Source organism: Pseudochaenichthys georgianus, unplaced genomic scaffold (assembly GCF_902827115.2).
Source record: "Pseudochaenichthys georgianus unplaced genomic scaffold, fPseGeo1.2 scaffold_852_arrow_ctg1, whole genome shotgun sequence".
Classification (NCBI taxonomy): domain Eukaryota; kingdom Metazoa; phylum Chordata; class Actinopteri; order Perciformes; family Channichthyidae; genus Pseudochaenichthys; species Pseudochaenichthys georgianus.
Genome location: NW_027263394.1, coordinates 25278 through 47500, shown reverse-complemented (window position 1 = coordinate 47500; position 22223 = coordinate 25278). Strand labels below are relative to the sequence as shown.

The 22223-nt window shown below is 42.3% G+C and overlaps 2 protein-coding genes across 2 annotated transcripts in view; both read left to right on the top strand.

The window, feature by feature from the left end:
• The window catches only part of LOC117444606 (caspase-7-like), a 7892-nt gene extending 6602 nt beyond the window's left edge, over nucleotides 1–1290 (top strand). Inside the window, exon 4 of the mRNA XM_034080050.2 lies at nucleotides 1–1290. This exon is cut by the window's left edge and continues 1 nt beyond it. Coding sequence (XP_033935941.1) covers nucleotides 1–232 — 232 coding nt within the window. The 3' untranslated portion in view covers nucleotides 233–1290.
• A 1055-nt stretch (nucleotides 1291–2345) lies between these two features.
• Nucleotides 2346–22223, top strand: part of LOC117444607 (tetratricopeptide repeat protein 39A) — a 42999-nt gene continuing 23121 nt past the window's right edge. The window contains exons 1-12 of the mRNA XM_071202754.1: nucleotides 2346–2557; nucleotides 6000–6104; nucleotides 7541–7672; nucleotides 9133–9191; nucleotides 12611–12678; nucleotides 12766–12830; nucleotides 13963–14062; nucleotides 14146–14211; nucleotides 14296–14404; nucleotides 16979–17046; nucleotides 20039–20097; nucleotides 21295–21311. Of these exons, the coding sequence (XP_071058855.1) occupies nucleotides 2523–2557; nucleotides 6000–6104; nucleotides 7541–7672; nucleotides 9133–9191; nucleotides 12611–12678; nucleotides 12766–12830; nucleotides 13963–14062; nucleotides 14146–14211; nucleotides 14296–14404; nucleotides 16979–17046; nucleotides 20039–20097; nucleotides 21295–21311 (883 nt within the window). The 5' untranslated portion in view covers nucleotides 2346–2522. The remainder of the gene's footprint in view (nucleotides 2558–5999; nucleotides 6105–7540; nucleotides 7673–9132; nucleotides 9192–12610; nucleotides 12679–12765; nucleotides 12831–13962; nucleotides 14063–14145; nucleotides 14212–14295; nucleotides 14405–16978; nucleotides 17047–20038; nucleotides 20098–21294; nucleotides 21312–22223) is intronic.

The window sequence follows — 22223 nt, the reverse complement described above, 5'->3', positions numbered from 1 at the left end:
TTACGGAGCCTTCATGCACCCTCTGGGCTCGGTCTTCTTGCAGACTTTCTGCCGCTTGCTGCAGGAGGAAGGGAACCGTGAGCTGGAGCTGACCCGCCTGATGACCCGTCTCTCTCACAGCGTGGCCTTCACCTTCCAGGCCAAAGGAGGCGCTCTGGCCGGGAAGAAGGAGATGCCGTGCTTCCTGACTCGACTGACCAGAGAAGTGTTCCCGTTCGCCTCCATGCAATAGAGATGTGCAGGATCGAGTCCTAAAACCCGGAAGTGAGTCAGCATTTCTCCACTTCCTGTTCCCTGGTCTCAGAGCCAATGGGATCTCTCCGTAGGGTTTGGGAAAATATCTGGAACTAAGGTCTGTGGTTGAGACGCATTGAAGAGACGGATCACGTTTTGTTCTACGACATTAAATCATCAGCAGCGACCCCACTGGCGATTTCTGAAGAGTGTACGTGTCTGAGAAACGATGGTTGTTACCAAGTGGCTGAACGGGACTACAGAAGTCGTGGAGGCCGTTGTACGTCATTACACCGAACACGTAAACACGCTTCAACGCGTTCCATTTTGAATCTGTGTGTTTGAACATGGATCTGAAGTCGTGTGACGTTGAAGTCGTGCTGCTGGACTCGGCTGTAGCTCCTTTATAGCATAACGTTAGCATGTTGCTTCTGGACATTAGATTTATGATTCGAACATTATAAAAGTAGGGTAGACGTGTGGAGATGATCCGGCTGAACAGAACGTGCATTTATCAAACAGGTTTGTTTTCCACAGACCTTATTTTATACAATATTCCAAAATCCTATGGAGAACATGAGTAACCACTGCACCGCTCTATTGAAATAATTTCAAAGCAGAAATGTCAAGCATCATCTAGTTTGAGTTTCGAGCAAATTTGCGGTCACCTATGGCGACATTTCATAATTTAAAATATAACGTTTTCACCGATTGGTCAGAAGAACCAAGTTCATTTTAAATATGTTTACAGACCAATTGATTAAAGGATAAATGATATGGCAGATTAATCAGTAAAAAATATGTGGTTACGGCCTCGACACGGACTCCCTCCATCAGCGAGACGGGAGAAACCTGCACATTAGTATAATTGTATGAAGCTTTCAGAATAAACAGCCGATGGATATTTATTTCTACCTTCAGATGACGTGAGAAACCTGTTTGTATTTGTATTTATATTTTGAATTCCTGTAGAAAATCTAAAGATGTCATCAAGGTAACTACTTGTCTGCTGAAATACTCTGCATATTGTACATACTCTGAAGTTCACGTGTGCGACCTCACAATAAAGAATTATTTTAATGTTTTAACTTCCATTTCATTTGTTCATTTTTGTTACTTATATATTTTTTCAATATTATAAATGTCTATTTTATATATATTTATTTTATTTTTAAAACATATTCTCCTCGATATTTTTACAATTTGTATGTATTTATTCCTTTGTATTTCCATATGTATTTAATCGGTATTATTATTCTTTAACATTGCATCCATGATTTTTAACAAACACGACACCAGCGCCCTCTAGTGACCTCACTTCCAAACTACATGTGCATTTGAGAGAGCTCTGAATCTACACACTAACTTACTTCATAATAATACTGGTGTACTTTTACTCAAGTAACATTTTGAATTCAGGTCTTTCAACTAATGTAGTACTTTTGTTCATGTTTTTATTGTATATCTTCTTTTTCTTGAGTAACATTTTGAATGCAGGACTTTTACTGAATCAGAATATTCCTACACTCTGGTACTTCTACTTTTACTCAAGTACAAGATCTGAGTACTTCTACTTTTACTCAAGTACAAGATCCGAGTACTTCTACTTTTAATTAAGTACAAGATCGGAGTACTTCTACTTTTACTGAAGTACAAGATCGGAGTACTTCTACTTTTACTCAAGTACAATATCTGAGTACTTCTACTTTTACTCTAATACAAGATCGGAGTACTTCTACTTTTACTCAAGTACAAGATCTGAGTACTTCTACGTTTACTCAAGTACAAGATCTGAGTACTTATACTTTTACTAAAGTACAGGATCTGAGTACTTGTACTTTTCCTCAAGAACAAGATCTGATTACTTCTACTTTTACTAAAGTACAGGATCTGAGTACTTCTACTTTTACTAAAGTACAGGATCTGAGTACTTATACTTTTACTAAAGTACAGGGTCTGAGTACTTCTACTTTCACTAAAGTACAGGATCTGAGTACTTATACTTTTACTAAAGTACAGGATCTGAGTACTTGTACTTTTACTAAAGTACAGGATCTGAGTACTTCTCCCACCGCTGCGGATCAGTGACGTCACAGAGGGGAGGAGCCAGGTGCGTGCCTTCACCTCAGAGCTCATTCCGTGGATCAAAAACACAGGAAAGTGAACTTCTCTGCAGTTTCTTCAGGTCGGTGTGCTTTACAAACATAAGAAAGCCTCGGTTTGGTTCTCCGTAGTTCTGGTTCTCCAGAGTCCTGGTTCTCCTGCAGTGAGCTCCTGACAGAGAGAACATGTCCAATGGGAACGAGGCAAATGCTGCCGAAAAGTGAGTAGTGAAACTTTATATGTCCGCTCTCTGGATCAACTTTAACTGGTTAAAAACAACCTGTCAAGGAAATAGTGCAAATATACTAATATCACTCCGCTGCCCCAGGAAACGCTAACTTCGTTCCCCTGTAGTTCATCATTATCACACAAAACATATGTTTGGTGCCCAATGACATTTTGTGTCTTCAATATTGCACAGCTTTAAGAAAAACACAAAATGTAAAACTCCCTCAAACTCCCAAAGCAAATTAACTGTATTTTACATTTTAAACGGAGTCTCGTCCTCCAATACTTGGAACGGAAACGTGGAATAGAAACTACTACTGGTTTAACATTTGTGTGATGGTGCTGAAACAACCATCGATGTGTGTGTTCGGAGGCTTAATGGCTGGATGTACATGACTACGTTTACCTAAAACCTTTACTTAAATAACATTATTTATGGTCTCTTCTTAGAAACTCACAAAGACCACTATGTTTTGGTTAATTTGTACAGACATCTAAGTTCATAAAGATATTCTGTATGTCATAAAAGCCCTTAGGTTAATAGAAAAAGAGAAGAACTGCAGCTGAATTGTTTCGTATATATAGACATTGATGTTTACTTCTTAATATGTATTTGAATGTCTTGTCTGTTTTTGATGTATTAAATGTCTGTCTTTTGCATGCACCTTGTCCTATAAGTGTAATATGACATATGTGAAAGCAATGTTAGTTTACAGGCTATGGTTTGTACACACACCTGTATGTCCTGTGTGAACGTGGGAATGATGCCTTGATGCTCCGAGGAGTCGTAAAGCGGATAAAGGGCGGTGGTGGCGAAGTCGATAGGGACTGGAAGGTCATCAGTTCAAGTCCCGGCAAGTCCAAGTGCTACCGAGGTGTCCCTGAGCAAGGCACCGTTCCCTACACTGCTCCCTGGGCGCCGTTCAAAATGGCAGCACACTTGGATGGGTCAAATGCAGGGAAACAATTTCCCCACGGGGATTAATAAAGGATAAAGCGTTGTATGAATAGTCCTTTTACTATTTATCATGTATCTCACTGTGGTGTCACCCCCTGATCCCACCGGAAGCGCCTGCGCCTCGGCTGCGCCCACCAGGCGCGTTTCAAAACGTTGCGGAAGCGGAGCGTCGTGTGTGCAGCCTCGCAGTTGTTGGATGAACGTTCCACTTCCTGCCTGCGCTGCGTCAAAAATAGGATTCATCCAATATTTTAGAAATTCCTTGCGGCGAGGAGCTTCTGGGACGCTTCGAGCCGCGGCGCAGCGGGTCTGGTGGAAGAGCACCCGTTGACTAGAGTGGCCGCGATCGCTAAAAACGCCGCAGCCGCAGCGCAGCCGCAGCCGCAGCGCAGCCGCAGCGCAGCCGCAGCGCAGCCGCAGCCGCAGCGCAGCCGCAGCGCAGCCGCAGCGCAGCCGCAGCGCAGCGCAGCGCAGACGCTCCTGGTGGGATCAGGGGGACGGGGATATTTCCACTTCTGTCCCGGTCATTTTTGTAAAGATGCTCCGATGGGATGAAGTATTTCTGTAGTGGACCCTGAAGGCAGCATCTCCCCGGTTCCCTCCACAAAATACCAACGAGATTTCTCCATGTGATTTTGGATTATAGCAGCAAATAATCTGTGTTGCGAACCAGCGTTTTTTTATTCTTTAAAGCAAGGCAAGTGTATTTATATATCACCTTTCAACACAAAGCAATTCAAAGTGCTTTACAAAAATGAAAGGCATTAAGAGCATTAAGAAATAGTGCAGCAGAAACATATTAAAACATCCAAATACGGGGTTTTAGGACTCGTTCCTGCACCACTCTTTAAAAGAGAGTCAATCATCAAACTCGACCAATGGGTTCCAGAGAAACGGCAAAAGCGCCCCTTTCCACCCAAATGAGCTCAGAGGTGGAGTTTCTTTTGCTGAACCTCTCTACAAAGGTCAAAGGTCACTTGTTTTGCATCAATCTTGATACAGGGTACTTATTATATGTTGTACTTTGGATTCCTAAAGCTTTTAGTCTTAGTTATAGTGTTTTGGTAACGCGGGGTGTTCAGGTAACGCTTAGAGACTTTGTTCTGGAAGGTCAGGGGGCTAGTGCACCCTCCTGAGGGTCCGCTTGTGGATGCCATGCGAGCAGAACATGGTGAAAACAATCAGTCTGAATGAACAATCGGGACGGAAATGTTCGGATTTCCAAAGGGAGGTTCTGAGAATAAATTAAAAATCAAGAACCGAAAGAATTGAACTATTCATATCTCAGACTGCACTGTGACTTTTATCTTTTAATGTTTATTTATTAGCTTTTCTTTTTCATGACTGATTTTAAACGCCATTTTCTGAATGTCTTTCATTTTTTGTTTTTCTATTAAAGGTGGGGTAGGTAAGTTTGAGAAACCGGCTCGAGATACACTTTTTGTTATATTCCATTGAATGCTCTTAACATCCCGATAGCAATGAATATCTGAAGTGCTTGGACAACAAATCCATTAAAAAATGTCATCTGTAGAAGCCGTGATACTGTAAAAAGTACAACCAATCCGATTGGACGGCCTGCCTGCCTGTCAGCCTTCCATCGGGGCACAAACTGATCTCGTGCCCTCATTGGTCATGTGCGCGTTCGTGTGTGTTGGGGGAGGGGCTCTGTGAGGAAGTGGCAGATTTTCTCCGGTTGTGTATTTTCAAATTCTAGCGATCTCGAGCCGCTTTCTGAAACTTACCTACCCCACCTTTAAATGTTTCTTTTATTATCTTTTACTGTTTTTAAATGCCTTTGTCTGAATGTCTTTCATTTGTGTAAAGCACCTTGAGTTGCCTGGTGCTGAAAGGGGCTGATAAATAAACTTGCCTTGCCCCATCTCAAGGGTAGTTTTCACTAGAAGTAAAACATAATTTTTGGACAGACTATAATTTACAGTTTTTTACCTTGTTCAATCTGAATTTTCTTTAAAATAAAAAACATCTATATTGATTCTGACTCTTCTAACATCCAACTCACAGGTTTATCATTACTTTGAGAATGAAGATGATTCATTTAACCCTTTGAGAAGATATGGTCATTTGATCTGGGCTGAACAGGTTAATGTGTTTAGTTAGAACCTCTTTCTGCACGCCATATGGATCCTGTGTGTTTATCAGTGCACACACACACACACACACACACACACACACACACACACACACATTTATATAATACACACACACACACACACACACACACACACACACACATATATTTATATAATACACACACACACACACACACACACACACATATATTTATATAATACACACACACACACACACATATATTTATATTTATATAATACACACACACACACATACATATATTTATATAATACACACACACACACACACACACACACACACACACACACACACACACACACACACACACACACGCTCAGTGTATTTGCTGTGTGTGTTGCAGCTCCTCTCCGATGACTCTGGAGGAGAGTCTGGATGAATGCATGGAGGCTCTGGATCTCTTCCTGAACAACCACTTCAGCGAGAGCCTGGATAAGCTGCGGCCGAGGTAACGCAATAATCCCCGAGTCATGTCTCGATCCACTTCCTGTCTGAGTGTGAGGCGGTGGTGGAAGCAGCACTTACACTTAGATATTACTTTATGATTTTATAATGCAGCACATTTGCCTCTACTGGGACATGTCTCCTGCTGATGTTCAGGTGTATATCAGTATGTAGTGTCTCTACTTTAAAGAGTCCTCTCCTGCTGATGTTCAGGTGTATATCAGTATGTAGTGTCTCTACTTTAAAGAGTCCTCTCCTGCTGATGTTCAGGTGTGTATCAGCATGTAGTGTCTCTACTTTAAAGAGTCCTCTCCTGCTGATGTTCAGGTGTATATCAGTATGTAGTGTCTCTACTTTAAAGAGTCCTCTCCTGCTGATGTTCAGGTGTATATCAGTATGTAGTGTCTCTACTTTAAAGAGTCCTCTCCTGCTGATGTTCAGGTGTATATCAGTACGTAGTGTCTCTACTTTAAAGAGTCCTCTCATGCTTTAATAATCAAAAAGCTCTTTATTTTTCTCACACTGTCTGTGCTGCAGCACCTCGTTTCACCCTCTGTCTGAAACCAGAGCCCAGTCTGCTCTGATTGGTTAGCTGGCCGGCTCTGTTGTGATGTTCAACCTGCTCAGAGATGTCCCGCCCCCTAAGCCTATCATGTACAATGTGTCGGAGCGCTAGCCAATAGAAGCTTGAATGTTTCATAGTGACGTCATTATGTTCCTGAAGTAAACAAAGGAGGCAAATATTAATGGATTTATATTTTGTATAATAATCAGTGTCTGTGGAAAGCTGTAGTAGAAGCATAACATGTAAATACACAAGTAAAGTATCTTCATATTCTACAAGTACTTGATTAAATGTACTTTATTACACTTCGCCACATTGGTTCCAGATTCACTGTATTCTCCATTTCAGCGTGTCTTTAAACATGATGTCAGCAGAATTCAGTCCACATTAAATAGTTCCTGTAATGCGCGTTCGGTCGCAGTGGGTTTCCTGTCGGCCGTGACTCGCGGCTGGCTTCACTTCTCCAGGATGTGAGGTGTTTGCTGAAGCTGACGCCCCACGTATGACTGACTCAACAGCCCTGCAGAACAAACACTGAACAAGAAAGGCTGCAGAGCAGATAGGACGGATAAAGAGAGCGCTGTCGTTACTCTTATCTTTACCCAGCAGGAGAATATGTGGCCATACAGTAACTACGCTCTGCTGCAGTGGTGTACCTGAGTACATCTACTCAATACATGCACTGAAGAGTTCAATATTATGCTGCTTTATACTCCACTCGTGAGATTTTGAATGCACGACTTTTACTTGTAACAGAGTATTTGTACAACTCCGCTATTTTAACTTAAGTGATGGTCTAAGTGCTTCTCCCCCCCTGCTCTGTGTGCTCACATGTGATGTGCATGATGTTGATCCTCCCCATGTTTCCTATGCAGAGTGAATGAGAGTATGTACCACGCTCTTATCTACGCCACCGTGCTGGAAATGCAAGCCATGATGACTTTCCAGCCGGAAGACATCAGCAACGCAGGAAATACCATGAAGAGTGCCCAGGAGGTCTGCCAGAGGTCAGGATGTGCTGTGAATGTAGATTATAGAGCGGTGCAGGCTGACCCTGAAGTCCACCGACAACAATTACTCTGTTGTAAACAAACATTTATGATACTTACACGTTTAGTTCAGTAGGATAATCTCCACATGTTAACACCACTTTATGATTTCTGAAGTAAAAAGATAATGTTGGGCTATAAAGGAACTACAGCACGGTCACATGACTTCACGTCACCACCGCTAAGCTAAAGGTGGCTAATGTTGGGCTATAGAGGAACTACAGCACGGTCACATGACTTCACGTCACCACCGCTAAGCTAAAGGTGGCTAATGTTGGGCCTTAAAGGAACTACAGCACGGTCACATGACTTCACGTCACCACCGCTAAGCTAAAGGTGGCTAATGTTGGGCTACAAAGGAACTACAGCACGGTCACATGACTTCACGTCACCACCGCTAAGCTAAAGGTGTCTAATGTTGGGCTATAAAGGAACTACAGCACGGTCACATGACTTCACGTCACCACCGCTAAGCTAAAGGTGTCTAATGTTGGGCTATAAAGGAACTACAGCACGGTCACATGACTTCACGTCACCACCGCTAAGCTAAAGGTGGCTAATGTTGGGCTATAAAGCAACTACAGCACGGTCACATGACTTCACGTCACCACCGCTAAGCTAAAGGTGGCTAATGTTGGGCTATAAAGCAACTACAGCACGGTCACATGACTTCACGTCACCACCGCTAAGCTAAAGGCGGCTAATGTTGGGCTATAAAGGAACTACAGCACGGTCACATGACTTCACGTCACCACCGCTAAGCTAAAGGCGGCTAATGTTGGGCTATAAAGGAACTACAGCACGGTCACATGACTTCATGTCACCACCGCTAAGCTAAAGGAGGCTAATGTTGCGCTATAAAGGAACTACAGCACGGTCACATGACTTCACGTCACCACCGCTAAGCTAAAGGTGGCTAATGTTGGGTTATAAAGGAACTACAGCACGGTCACATGACTTCACGTCACCACCGCTAAGCTAAAGGAGGCTAATGTTGGGCGTGATGACGTTTAGTCGTCTAATTTAGACACTTGTTAGCATCCTCCATTTTTAAATCCACCAGTGGGGTGTTAACTGACGTATTTTAAGTACAAAACGTTCAAATCTCTCGTGTTAACACAGACCTTATTTCAGGATAACAACCGAAAACACATTCAAGAAAACATTGACTTACAGGCAGCATATTGGAAATACTAAAATGTCTGGGTCTTCCCCAGACCGTGAGCAGGCACATTTGCATGAGTGCATCTACATGCCTGATCCGGACCACAGCACCTATTTGACTGTGTTTGCATGAGTGGAGCCAATGTTCCCTTCTCCTGCAGCGAGAGGGGACTCGTGTTATTAGTGCATGATTGCTGACAGCAAATATGTGGTTGGCAGAACTAAACAGAATTGATGTGTTGATTCTGTTTCAGGTTTCGACGGAAGTCTGCAGTTTTATCCAACAAGTCAGTCGGGGAATCGCTCACTGAAGGTAAAAAGGCTTCAATGCCTCGCGCTTCTTTGGGTTCAAAGTAACATCCCCTCACAAAAGTCCTTTTAGACCAAATTAATTGCTCTACACTTTTTGGCCATAACTCAAGAATTCATGCACTAATTATGACATTTTGAACAGGCATGCATGTCGGGTGCAACTCGACTTTCTTGAACTGATTTTTTTTTACAAACTAATAATCATTTACTGACCTTCAACATCCTCCTCTTAAAGGTCACATGTCATGGCCATTTCCACTGATCATAATTCCATTGTTGAGGTCTACTAGGATAGATTTATACCGTGCACTTTCCAAACTCACGTTGGTTTCTCACAGCGTCTCTGTAAAGCATGTGTATTCACTCTCTCCACTAAACGGCTCGTTGCAGCTCTTGCCCCCCCCCCCTCCCTGTGAGCCCAGTGTGCTCCGATTGGTCGGGACCAGTCTGGACGTTGTGAATCGCGCTGAGCTCCGTGGAGGTGTTGTTTCCTTGTTTAGCGAAACACAGCGAAACTCACCCTGAGCACACACAAAGTCACAGCCGAAGTAAACACAATAAGTGGGGCTTGATATTGAGCAAGAAACAGGTTGATAGACGCTGTGAGAACGGGTCTGCAGAGAGACTTTCGCCGCGATCCCAACTGTCTGTTATCAGCCTGCAGCCAGGGAGGAGATGAGTCCGTGGATTGGTCAATTTGGACCAATCAGCGGGGGCTTAACGTAACGGCTCCGCGGACGTAACGTAACGGCTCCACGGATTGGTCCATTTCGTTCCGGGGACGACATGACATCATGATGTCCCCGGAAGAATCAAATGGACAGTGACGTTTCTCCAACGAGGCGTTTTGGGGAGGTATTTTCTGAGTTAGAGTTGTACTCGCTACAGGGTGTACTTTGAGGGTTTCGACTCTGCAGACCGCTCACATGCAGAAACACCTTCATAACAACAAGGGGACGGGTGATAACTGGAACAGCATGACATGTCACCTTTAACTTAATAGCTATATGCTAGCACGAGCAACCACAAAGGTTAATCGGGTATAATGTTTTTCCTAACAAGTGTGTCCTCGCCAGAAGTGATGATCGTCGCTGTTTGCTAGCTACCTAGCTAGCTAGCAACATCTTTATCAGCTGTAGGAAGTTATTACAAACTGCTCAATCAACCAAATAAAATTAACTCTCGCTTCTTTTTCAACACCATTGTAGTTTTTTGTAGAGTGAAAAATACACGTTAACTTTTATGTTCTGAGTTTACCGGGCTGTCACTACCCGATCTGCACCCCTGCCCGATCTGTACTGCGCATGTGCGAGATGGTCCGCTATATTGGACAACTCCGTGCGGCAACCCAACGAGGACACTTGACACAGTGGCGTTTGGCAAAGCACACAAAAAACCGAGAGAGATGAGTTATCGTTATTACAACGTGACTTCACTATTATTTAACAACTCTTTTTACTGGGTTCTTTTATTTGGGGTTAATTACTGGTTAACTTCTGTTAGACAGCGATCATACGGAATACATATTTACTGTGAATGCATGCACAAATGTACGGCATTAATAATGCATATCTAATTACATTAACTGTGAATGTCTTTCATTTTATTTAAAATTACATAAAAGATTTTCCATAAAACACATCTCTGTCATCAGATCAGTAATCACCGTTAGACATGTATTCTCTTAAATTGTTGTAAAATACAAAAGTCTTCATTCTGTCAGATGCAATGCAAATCGTGCATCCGTTTAACTTTAAAACTTGCGCATGCGCAATGCCTATTGGTCAGCCGTCTAGACGTCAAGTGTCCTATTTGGGTTGCCGTACGGAGTTGTCCAATATGGCGGACCATCTCGCACATGCGCACTGCAGATCGGGCAGGGGTGCAGATCGGGTAGTGCCAGGGGCTATCACGGCTAATGTGCAGCTTCAGTGACGTTGCCAAGATGGCGGTCGTTGAGTGTGAGAAGCGTCCAACTTTTAGACCGCTATGAGAGCACTATCCAGTACTCAGAGTGCATTTAGCCATACCTTGGATGCACTTATGCACCCAAGATACCACATGTGTGTACCGAAGCACACAAAGGAGCCACAGCAGCATCTCCCTCCTTGGAGCCAAAGGCACCAGCCAGTTAAAAGGCCAAATACATGCTCGATTCAGTCTGACAGATCGATCGTTTGGCACCGTCTGTGGCTGGATTGGATGCTGTATTGCTTGTTGACTATGATCACTGTACGTTAAACTACGATCACTGTACGTTAAATTACGATCACTGTACGTTAAACTACGATCACTGTACGTTAAACTGTACGTTAAACTATGATCACTGTACGTTAAACTATGATCACTGTACGTTAAACTATGATCACTGTACGTTAAACTACGATCACTGTACGTTAAACTATGATCACTGTACGTTAAATTATGATCACTGTACTTTAAACTATGATCACTACGTTAAACTACGATCACTGTACGTTAAACTACGATCACTGTACGTTAAACTACGATCACTGTATGTTAAATTACGATCACTGTACGTTAAACTACGATCACTGTACGTTAAACTACGATTACTGTACGTTAAACTATGATCAATGTACGTTAAATTACGATCACTGTACGTTAAATTACGATCACTGTACGTTAAATTATGAACACTGTACGTTAAACTTTGATCACTGTACGTTAAATTACGATCACTGTACGTTAAATTACGATCACTATGTTAAATTACGATCACTGTACGTTAAACTACGATCACTGTACGTTAAACTACAATCACTGTACGTTAAACTATGATCACTGTACGTTAAACTACGATCACTGTACGTTAAACTGTACGTTAAACTACGATCACTGTACGTTACACTACGATCACTGTACGCTAAACTACGATCACTGTACGCTAAACTACGATCACTGTACGTTAAACTACGATCACTGTACGTTAAACTACGATCACTGTACGTTAAATTACGATCACTGTACGTTAAACTACGATCACTGTACGTTAAATTATGATCACGATCACTGTACGTTAAACTACGACCACTGTACATTAAACTACGACCACTGTACGTTAAACTACGATCACTGTACGTTAAACTACGATTACTGTACGTTAAACTACGATTACTGTACGTTAAACTATGATCAATGTACGTTAAATTACGATCACTGTACGTTAAATTATGATCACAACACGTTAAACTATGATCACTGTACGTTAAACTGTACGTTAAACTATGATCACTGTACGTTAAACTACGATCACTGTACGTTAAACTACGATCAGTGTACGTTACACTACGATCACTGTACGTTAAACTACTGTACGTTAAACTATGATCACTGTTACTTAATATGTGTGTGTGTGTGTGTGTGTGTGTGTGTGTCTGTGTGTGTGTGTTTCTGCAGTGCAGCTTCATGCAGAAGCTTGTTACGCAGAGTGTCAACTCCAAAGAGCTGCCCTCACCTTCCTCCAGGTGCTAATCTGATTATATCCTACCTCACAGCACGCCACAGAGAATTATGGCACGGAACTTCCACTAATATTCGTGTTTCTTTTCCAGGACGAGAACATGGTGAGTTTTATCAAAGGAGGGTTGAAAGTGCGGAACAGTTACTTAATTTATAAGTAAGTAATCAGAGAACAAGAGGGTGTATATTGAGTGTGTGATTAAGTTATCTGTTTGATATCCACACTTGTTGCAAAAAGTAATTATTGTATTGCGAGTAAAGCGGCACTTGAGTATCTTTGCTTTCTTTAGTTTTAAAAATAAAGAAATAAACGTGATAATGTCAAAGTGACCCGGCAGCCGGGAAGGTATGGAGTCATGGTGTTTCTCAATGTCGAGGAAGGATGCTCCAGAGCCACTATTTCAAGCATACTACGTCATCGAGTTCCGCCGAAGGACAGTTCCAATGTCCAGGATGCTTGGAATTCTAGGGAGGCCGGCGTCCTTCGTTGCGGGAAATTTCGAGGCTGCACATGTGTATCCTCCGCGGTCTTAAAATCCCCACAATGCTTTGCGCACGAACCGATTTCCAAAATCTTTGGTGGACAATGTAAGGCGGGGCCTCTCATATGACGTACACTTGCTCGCCTGTTCCACTATTCGTTTTCCGAATGAAAGGAAGTATTCTTGCCTCTGATCGAGCTGACTCGGAAGACTTGTCCCACCAAGGAAGCGTCCTTGAAATTGAGAAACACCCATAGAGTGACATAAAAAAAATACATCTGTTAAAAAATATAAGAGATTTAATTAAAGAATAAATAAGAACAAATATATATTAAAAAAATTATTATAAGGTATTGAAATTATTTTTGATTATTATTTGTTAATTTTTTGTATTTATTTACAGATTTTTTAAATAGAGAAGTTTAAATGTTATATATTTATTACTTTATTGTTTCCGTAGTTATTTATTAAATTTGAATAAGGTAATTATTTCGTATTTTTTCTTATTCTTTTACCCATTGCGTTAAGAAACATTTCAGATTTATATATCATGTTTAATTATTTGATTTACGTATTTATTATTTGATTTATTCCTCTTTAACATTTTCATAATTATTCTTAACTATGGCACTTGTGTTATACCATAGGGAGGTTCTAAAACAATATTACATTTCATTATAGGAAGTCTAATTTATAAAGTCAAGCAGTGCATTTTCTATCCACGTCATTATGCTTTTATATTAATTATGTTGTGAAGCTGAACTGTGTTTCAAATCATTTAGATTTTTGCCTCTTTTTTCCATCCAGAGAACTGCATACCTTCACTAAATCTCACAGCTGTAACAAAGGACCGAGCCACGTTCACTTAGAGGGGGGGATATCGTTCGGAATAGGGGCGTTTAATCTGGTACGTCACAGAAATATCTTCCAGCGCTTTTTTAATTGTGTAAAACTGTGTCATTCAGTTCATCAGGTCTCCTTTGTTCACAGACACTGTCTCTGTTTCCTCCTCGGATACTCAAAGTGTTGGAGTTTGCAGGCTTCTCTGGGGACAAGGTGGGAAATATAGTGACTTCTATTAGGTTACACTTATTCACGAACATAATAAATGTTATTTAAATGTGTGTTTTCTGTTTGTAGGAGTACGGCCTGTCTCTTCTGCATAACGGTGCGACGGGGATGAATCTGCGCTCCATGCTGTGCGCTCTGCTAGTGCTCTGCTACTACACCTTCCTCACAGTCATACTAGGTAAAGCTACAGTGGTGCAGTGATGACGTATTTCTGTAGTGGACCCTGAAGGCATCATCTCCCTGGTTCCCTCCACACGAAGCCAATGGGATTTTCCATTTGATTTTGGAATATTGCAGAAAAATAATCTCCGTTTATGATACTTACCTGTTTTGTTCAGCAGGATAATCTCCACATATTAACACCACTTTATGATTTTTGAAATTGAAAGCTAACATTAGGCTATAAAGGCACTACAGCACGGTCACATGACTTCACGTCACCACCCCTAAGCTAAAGGTAGCTAATGTTGGGCTATAAAGGAACTACAGCACGGTCACATGACTTCACGTCTCCACCGCTAAGCTAAAGGTGGCTAATGTTGGGCTATAAAGGAACTACAGCACGGTCACATGACTTCACGTCACCACCGCTAAGCTAAAGGAGGCTAATGTTGGGCTATAAAGGAACTACAGCACGGTCACATGACTTCACGTCACCACCGCTAAGCTAAAGGTGGCTAATGTTGGGCTATAAAGGAACTACAGCACGGTCACATGACTTCACGTCACCACCGCTAAGCTAAAGGTAGCTAATGTTGGGCTATAAAGGAACTACAGCACGGTCACATGACTTCACGTCACCACCGCTAAGCTAAAGGAGGCTAATGTTGGGCTATAAAGGAACTACAGCACGGTCACATGACTTCACGTCACCACCGCTAAGCTAAAGGTGGCTAATGTTGGGCTATAAATTAATTACAGCACGGTCACATGACTTCACGTCACCACCGCTAAGCTAAAGGAGGCTAATGTTGGGCTATAAAGGAACTACAGCACGGTCACATGACTTCACCACCGCTAAGCTAAAGGTGGCTAATGTTGGGCTATAGAGGAACTACAGCACGGTCACATGACTTCACCACCGCTAAGCTAAAGGAGGCTAATGTTGGGCTATAAAGGAACTACAGCACGGTCACATGACTTCACGTCACCCACCGCTAAGCTAAAGGTAGCTAATGTTGGGCTATAAAGGAACTACAGCACGGTCACATGACTTCACGTCACCACCGCTAAGCTAAAGGAGGCTAATGTTGGGCTATAAAGGAACTACAGCACGGTCACATGACTTCACGTCACCACCGCTAAGCTAAAGGTGGCTAATGTTGGGCTATAAATTAATTACAGCACGGTCACATGACTTCACGTCACCACCGCTAAGCTAAAGGAGGCTAATGTTGGGCTATAAAGGAACTACAGCACGGTCACATGACTTCACCACCGCTAAGCTAAAGGTGGCTAATGTTGGGCTATAGAGGAACTACAGCACGGTCACATGACTTCACGTCACCACCGCTAAGCTAAAGGAGGCTAATGTTGGGCTATAAAGGAACTACAGCACGGTCACATGACTTCACCACCGCTAAGCTAAAGGTGGCTAATGTTGGGCTATAAAGGAACTACAGCACGGTCACATGACTTCACGTCACCACCGCTAAGCTAAAGGTGGCTAATGTTGGGCTATAAAGGAACTACAGCACGGTCACATGACTTCACGTCACCACCGCTAAGCTAAAGGTGGCTAGTGTTGGGCTATAAAGGAACTACAGCACGGTCACATGACTTCACGTCACCACCGCTAAGCTAAAGGTGGCTAATGTTGGGCTATAGAGGAACTACAGCACGGTCACATGACTTCACGTCACCACCGCTAAGCTAAAGGTGGCTAATGTTGGGCTATAAGGAACTACAGCACGGTCACATGACTTCACGTCACCACCGCTAAGCTAAAGGAGGCTAATGTTGGGCTATAAAGGAACTACAGCACGGTCACATGACTTCACCACCGCTAAGCTAAAGGTGGCTAATGTTGGGCTATAAAGGAACTACAGCACGGTCACATGACTTCACGTCACCACCGCTAAGCTAAAGGTGGCTAATGTTGGGCTATAAAGGAACTACAGCACGGTCACATGACTTCACGTCACCACCGCTAAGCTAAAGGTGGCTAGTGTTGGGCTATAAAGGAACTACAGCACGGTCACATGACTTCACGTCACCACCGCTAAGCTAAAGGTGGCTAATGTTGGGCTATAGAGGAACTACAGCACGGTCACATGACTTCACGTCACCACCGCTAAGCTAAAGGTGGCTAATGTTGGGCTATAAGGAACTACAGCACGGTCACATGACTTCTCGTCACCACCGCTAAGCTAAGGAGGCTAATGTTGGGCTATAAAGGAACTACAGCACGGTCACATGACTTCACGTCACCACCGCTAAGCTAAAGGTGGCTAATGTTGGCGTGATGATGTTTAGTCGTCTCATTTAGACACTTGTTAGTAACCTCCATTTTTAAATTCACCAGTGGGGTATTCACTGACGTATTTTATGTCCTAGAACAAAAAATTAAAATCTCTTCAGCTTGTGTTAACCACTGAACCAAAAACACATTCAGAAAACTTCCAGACGAGGAAACAGGAAGCGCTAAAATGCTGACCAATTACAGGGTTTAATGCACCGCTCTATATACGTTTCTATCCATCAGAGATTCTTATAATGTGATTATGTGTGATTATATCTGCTCGTCTCTCAGGTACGGGGGAGGGAGATGTGACTGAAGCTGAAAAGCTGCTGAAACCTTTCCGGCTCCGTTATCCACGGGTGAGTAAAAAAAAAGAAAGAATAATCTGTTTAAAGAAAAACTCCAAAAGTCACTATTTTTTTCATAAAAAGAGAAGGCGTTTGCTCTTGTTTTTGATGCTACAAGTGCATACATTAATGCAAAGGCTTTATTTGTCATATGCACAACAGCTACAGTTTAGTTTTCGGCAATACAAGTTCCTTCATAGCGTTTTTACTTTTTTAAGAGCTTAAGCTTTAAGTGAAAGCAATCAATGTTCCAAAATCCAAGTGAAAAATCCCATTGGCTTTCTTACGAGGGAACCGTTGCATTGCTAACTCCCGTTAAAAAAAAAAAAGGTCGACCCTGCACCACTGCATTATAAATGTATTCAGGCGAATGTTCCATTTTTACACTATCATTAGTCTCACTATCCTTTTCTTTCTAACGTCATCCCCACCCTGATTACTTTCATCTGAAACTCACCCCACCTTCCACTAACGCCGTTCCTTCTGCACCCAGGACCCTCTTTTCCGTCACTCACACACCTTTCACGCTATCACTCCCCCCCGCCTCTCCATTCTCTTATTCTCGATCCATGTTCCCACTCCACCTTTAACCTACATGCTGCCTATCCCAGAAAAACAAACTGACACAGTGTGTACCAAACCAGACCTGAGACGTTAAAGGTAAACCCTGCCAAGAGTTAGATATACAATCAGACCTGCCCTTTAGATAGAAGATAATATAATATACGGTAGATCAGTGGTTCCCAACGTGTGGGGCGCGACCCCCCCTGGGGGGCGCAGAGGCATGACAGGGGGGGCACGAGACCCAGGAGGAAAAATGGTTATTAAAAAAAAAAAAAATAAGAAATCATAATTTCAAAAATGATTGTTTCGAAATTAATGTGATGCAGTACTATTACGTCTGGGTCTCTGTTTCATTAAAGCTCGGCTCTGTGTGTGGAACGAGCCATTTTGCGTGCGTGCGCGAGAGAGAGAGAGCGCACCGGTACTGGAGATCGTTGTTGTTGTTAGCTTCTGGTGCTAGCGAGCTACGCTAACGGATATTAGGAGTTTTTTCAACAACAAAGTGGAGGAGAGTCCTCTCCTGTCTAGACTCCGTGAGCTAAAGGACTCTCAGCGTTATCTCAGTGGGTCTCAAACGTTTTGGTCACCATTAATGTAAACAATTATTTCAGAGGCACACGTTTATATGATCATTATAGTTATAAAAAAATAAGAGAATAAATTAAAAACAGGTATTGTTAGTGAATTCTAGAACCCTGAAGGCTGGAGGACTGAAAAGAGTCAAGGGAAGCTTATAAAAGTTAACAGCATTTAATTACACAAAAGATGCGGTGGTGTACAAAATGAAATGTACGAGTGGAGGCTCTCTCCCCATGCGTCCGGTCAGTCCAGGTCAGCAGGTAGAAGAGGTCAATCCTTGGCTTGCTCTTCCTGTTGTCATCTGAGGTCTTCTCCTATTGGCCGACGTCGTCGGGGGCGGGTCCAATGCAATTCCTGCCTTGTTGTATTGTTAAATTACATCATTCTGGTGTCTGTGGTTATTTAAACATTCCCTAATAAATGTTATTCAGCGGCAACACATGAGTGCTAAACCCAGTGTGCTCAGTGTACAACATCGCATGTCATTTCACCTTTGATTCACGGTTTGCAAATGCAGCATTTCGCCACATGCTAATGCTAACCGGAAGTTAAGCATTTTCAGAATAAAAGTGAAAAGTATTAAGTTAATAGTTAGTGAACTTCAGGTTTTTCAGAATAAAACTGATTTAAATTAAATAGTGTATTTAATTCAAATTACGCCATATCAACATTGATTTTAATTCTAACAGTATGAAATACTATCTGACAGTAAAACAAGAATAACGTTTAAAAGGGTGATTTGTAAAATATCCATAAAGAAATAGTAAATCTGTTTCCAGTTCTGTTTCATATGGGTGTTGAGAGAGGTATCCATAGATCTCTTCATGTTGCTCTCAAAGTGCACCAGATTGATGCTTTTAACTTCAATATTTAGAAATCTTCACGGGGGAGCATGCCCCCGGACCCCCCTATGTGAGGTCCACACACCACCTATAAAAACCCCTGCTTATGCCTCGAGCCTTCATCGTAACAGTCACACTGTGGTCTGCGTGGGGAGTGTTGCAGTAGAACATTCCTCTGTAGCGCCAGTCCATTAATGGGAAACCCTAAATGTCTGAGCACCCTCTATGAAACGTCAAGCTACCCCACAAGCACCCCAAAAGAAATCTCTGGTGCCGCCACTGAGCCTGACTATTTGTGTTGGGGGGGCCCGACTTTTTTTTTCTCCAAAGGGGGGCCTGGCAGAAAAGGAACCGCTGCAGTAGATTAACCTGTAATACTTTCATTCTTTCTTATTTTCTCGAGGTACAGGGATGGGGAAGGTGTTTGACTATGTGTGTGTATATGTGTGAGTATGTAGGTGTGTATATGTGCATATATGTATATATGTGTGTGTGTGTGTATGTATGTGTGTATGTACATATGTATGTGTGTATGTACATATGTGTAGTGTAGTAGTATCTAGGTGTGTATATGTATATGTGTATATATGTTGTGTGTATATATGTTGTGTGTATGTAGTGTGTGTGTATATGTATATGTGCATATATGTATATATATGTGTATGTGTGTGTATGTACTTATGTGTATATGTATATACAGTATGTCAATCAACAGGTAAAGCAGATTAATAACAACAATAATAATAATAATAATAATAATAATAATAATAATGATAATTATTGCAGATTATAGATTATAAATAAATCATTTCGGGACAAGGGGTGAGATTAAATAAATGATACTTCTTCTCACTCCTTTTCGAACACTCGATGTGGACTGTTTATGTTGCTAATGCTGTTGTTGTGAATGTAATGGTTTGATTTCTCTACATGACTATGCACTGCAACATTTGTTTTGTTTTGTAATTATTTATTTTACTTGTTCGAAATAAAATGAATCGATCAACTCTTCTTTCCAGGGAGCGATATTCCTCTTCTTTGCAGGCAGGACTGAAGAGATCAAGGGAACATTGATGAGGTTGGTTCAGTGACGTGGCTTAGAAGAAGGACAACCAATATCATCAATCAATCAATCAATCAATCAATCATCCATCCATCCATATATCATCAATCAATCAATCAATCAATCAATCATCAATCAATCTTTATTATAGCCCAATATCACAAATGTTACACTTGTCTCAGTGGTCTTCACAGTGTGTACAGAATATCAGTATGACAATACGACACCCTCTGTCCTTAGACCCTCTGTCCTTAGACCCTCTGTCCTCAGACCCTCTGTCCTTAGACCCTCTGTCCTCAGACCCTCTGTCCTTAGACCCTCTGTCCTCAAACTAATAATCATTTACTGACCTTCAACATCCTCCTCTTAAAGGTCACATGTCATGGCCATTTCCACTGATCATAATTCCATTGTTGAGGTCTACTAGGATAGATTTATACCGTGCACTTTCCAAACTCACGTTGGTTTCTCACAGCGTCTCTGTAAAGCATGTGTATTCACTCTCTCCACTAAACGGCTCGTTGCAGCTCTTGCCCCCCCCCCCTCCCTGTGAGCCCAGTGTGCTCCGATTGGTCGGGACCAGTCTGGACGTTGTGAATCGCGCTGAGCTCCGTGGAGGTGTTGTTTCCTTGTTTAGCGAAACACAGCGAAACTCACCCTGAGCACACACAAAGTCACAGCCGAAGTAAACACAATAAGTGGGGCTTGATATTGAGCAAGAAACAGGTTGATAGACGCTGTGAGAACGGGTCTGCAGAGAGACTTTCGCCGCGATCCCAACTGTCTGTTATCAGCCTGCAGCCAGGGAGGAGATGAGTCCGTGGATTGGTCAATTTGGACAATCAGCGGGGGCTTAACGTAACGGCTCCGCGGACGTAACGTACGGCTCCACGGATTGGGTCCATTTCGTTCCGGGGACGACATGACATCATGATGTCCCCGGAAGAATCAAATGGACAGTGACGTTTCTCCAACGAGGCGTTTTGGGAGGTATTTTCTGAGTTAGAGTTGTACTCGCTACAGGGTGTACTTTGAGGGTTTCGACTCTGCAGACCGCTCACATGCAGAAACACCTTCATAACAACAAGGGGACGGGTGATAAACTGGAACAGCATGACATGTCACCTTTAACTTAATAGCTATATGCTAGCACGAGCAACCACAAAGGTTAATCGGGTATAATGTTTTTCCTAACAAGTGTGTCCTCGCCAGAAGTGATGATCGTCGCTGTTTGCTAGCTACCTAGCTAGCTAGCAACATCTTATCAGCTGTAGGAAGTTATTACAAACTGCTCAATCAACCAAATAAAATTAACTCTCGCTTCTTTTTCAACACCATTGTAGTTTTTTGTAGAGTGAAAAATACACGTTAACTTTTATGTTCTGAGTTTACCGGGCTGTCACTACCCGATCTGCACCCCTGCCCGATCTGTACTGCGCATGTGCGAGATGGTCCGCTATATTGGACAACTCCGTGCGGCAACCCAACGAGGACACTTGACACAGTGGCGTTTGGCAAAGCACACAAAAAACCGAGAGAGATGAGTTATCGTTATTACAACGTGACTTCACTATTATTTAACAACTCTTTTTACTGGGTTCTTTTATTTGGGGTTAATTACTGGTTAACTTCTGTTAGACAGCGATCATACGGAATACATATTTACTGTGAATGCATGCACAAATGTACGGCATTAATAATGCATATCTAATTACATTAACTGTGAATGTCTTTCATTTTATTTAAAATTACATAAAAGATTTTCCATAAAACACATCTCTGTCATCAGATCAGTAATCACCGTTAGACATGTATTCTCTTAAATTGTTGTAAAATACAAAAGTCTTCATTCTGTCAGATGCAATGCAAATCGTGCATCCGTTTAACTTTAAAACTTGCGCATGCGCAATGCCTATTGGTCAGCCGTCTAGACGTCAAGTGTCCTATTTGGGTTGCCGTACGGAGTTGTCCAATATGGCGGACCATCTCGCACATGCGCACTGCAGATCGGGCAGGGGTGCAGATCGGGTAGTGCCAGGGGCTATCACGGCTAATGTGCAGCTTCAGTGACGTTGCCAAGATGGCGGTCGTTGAGTGTGAGAAGCGTCCAACTTTTAGACCGCTATGAGAGCACTATCCAG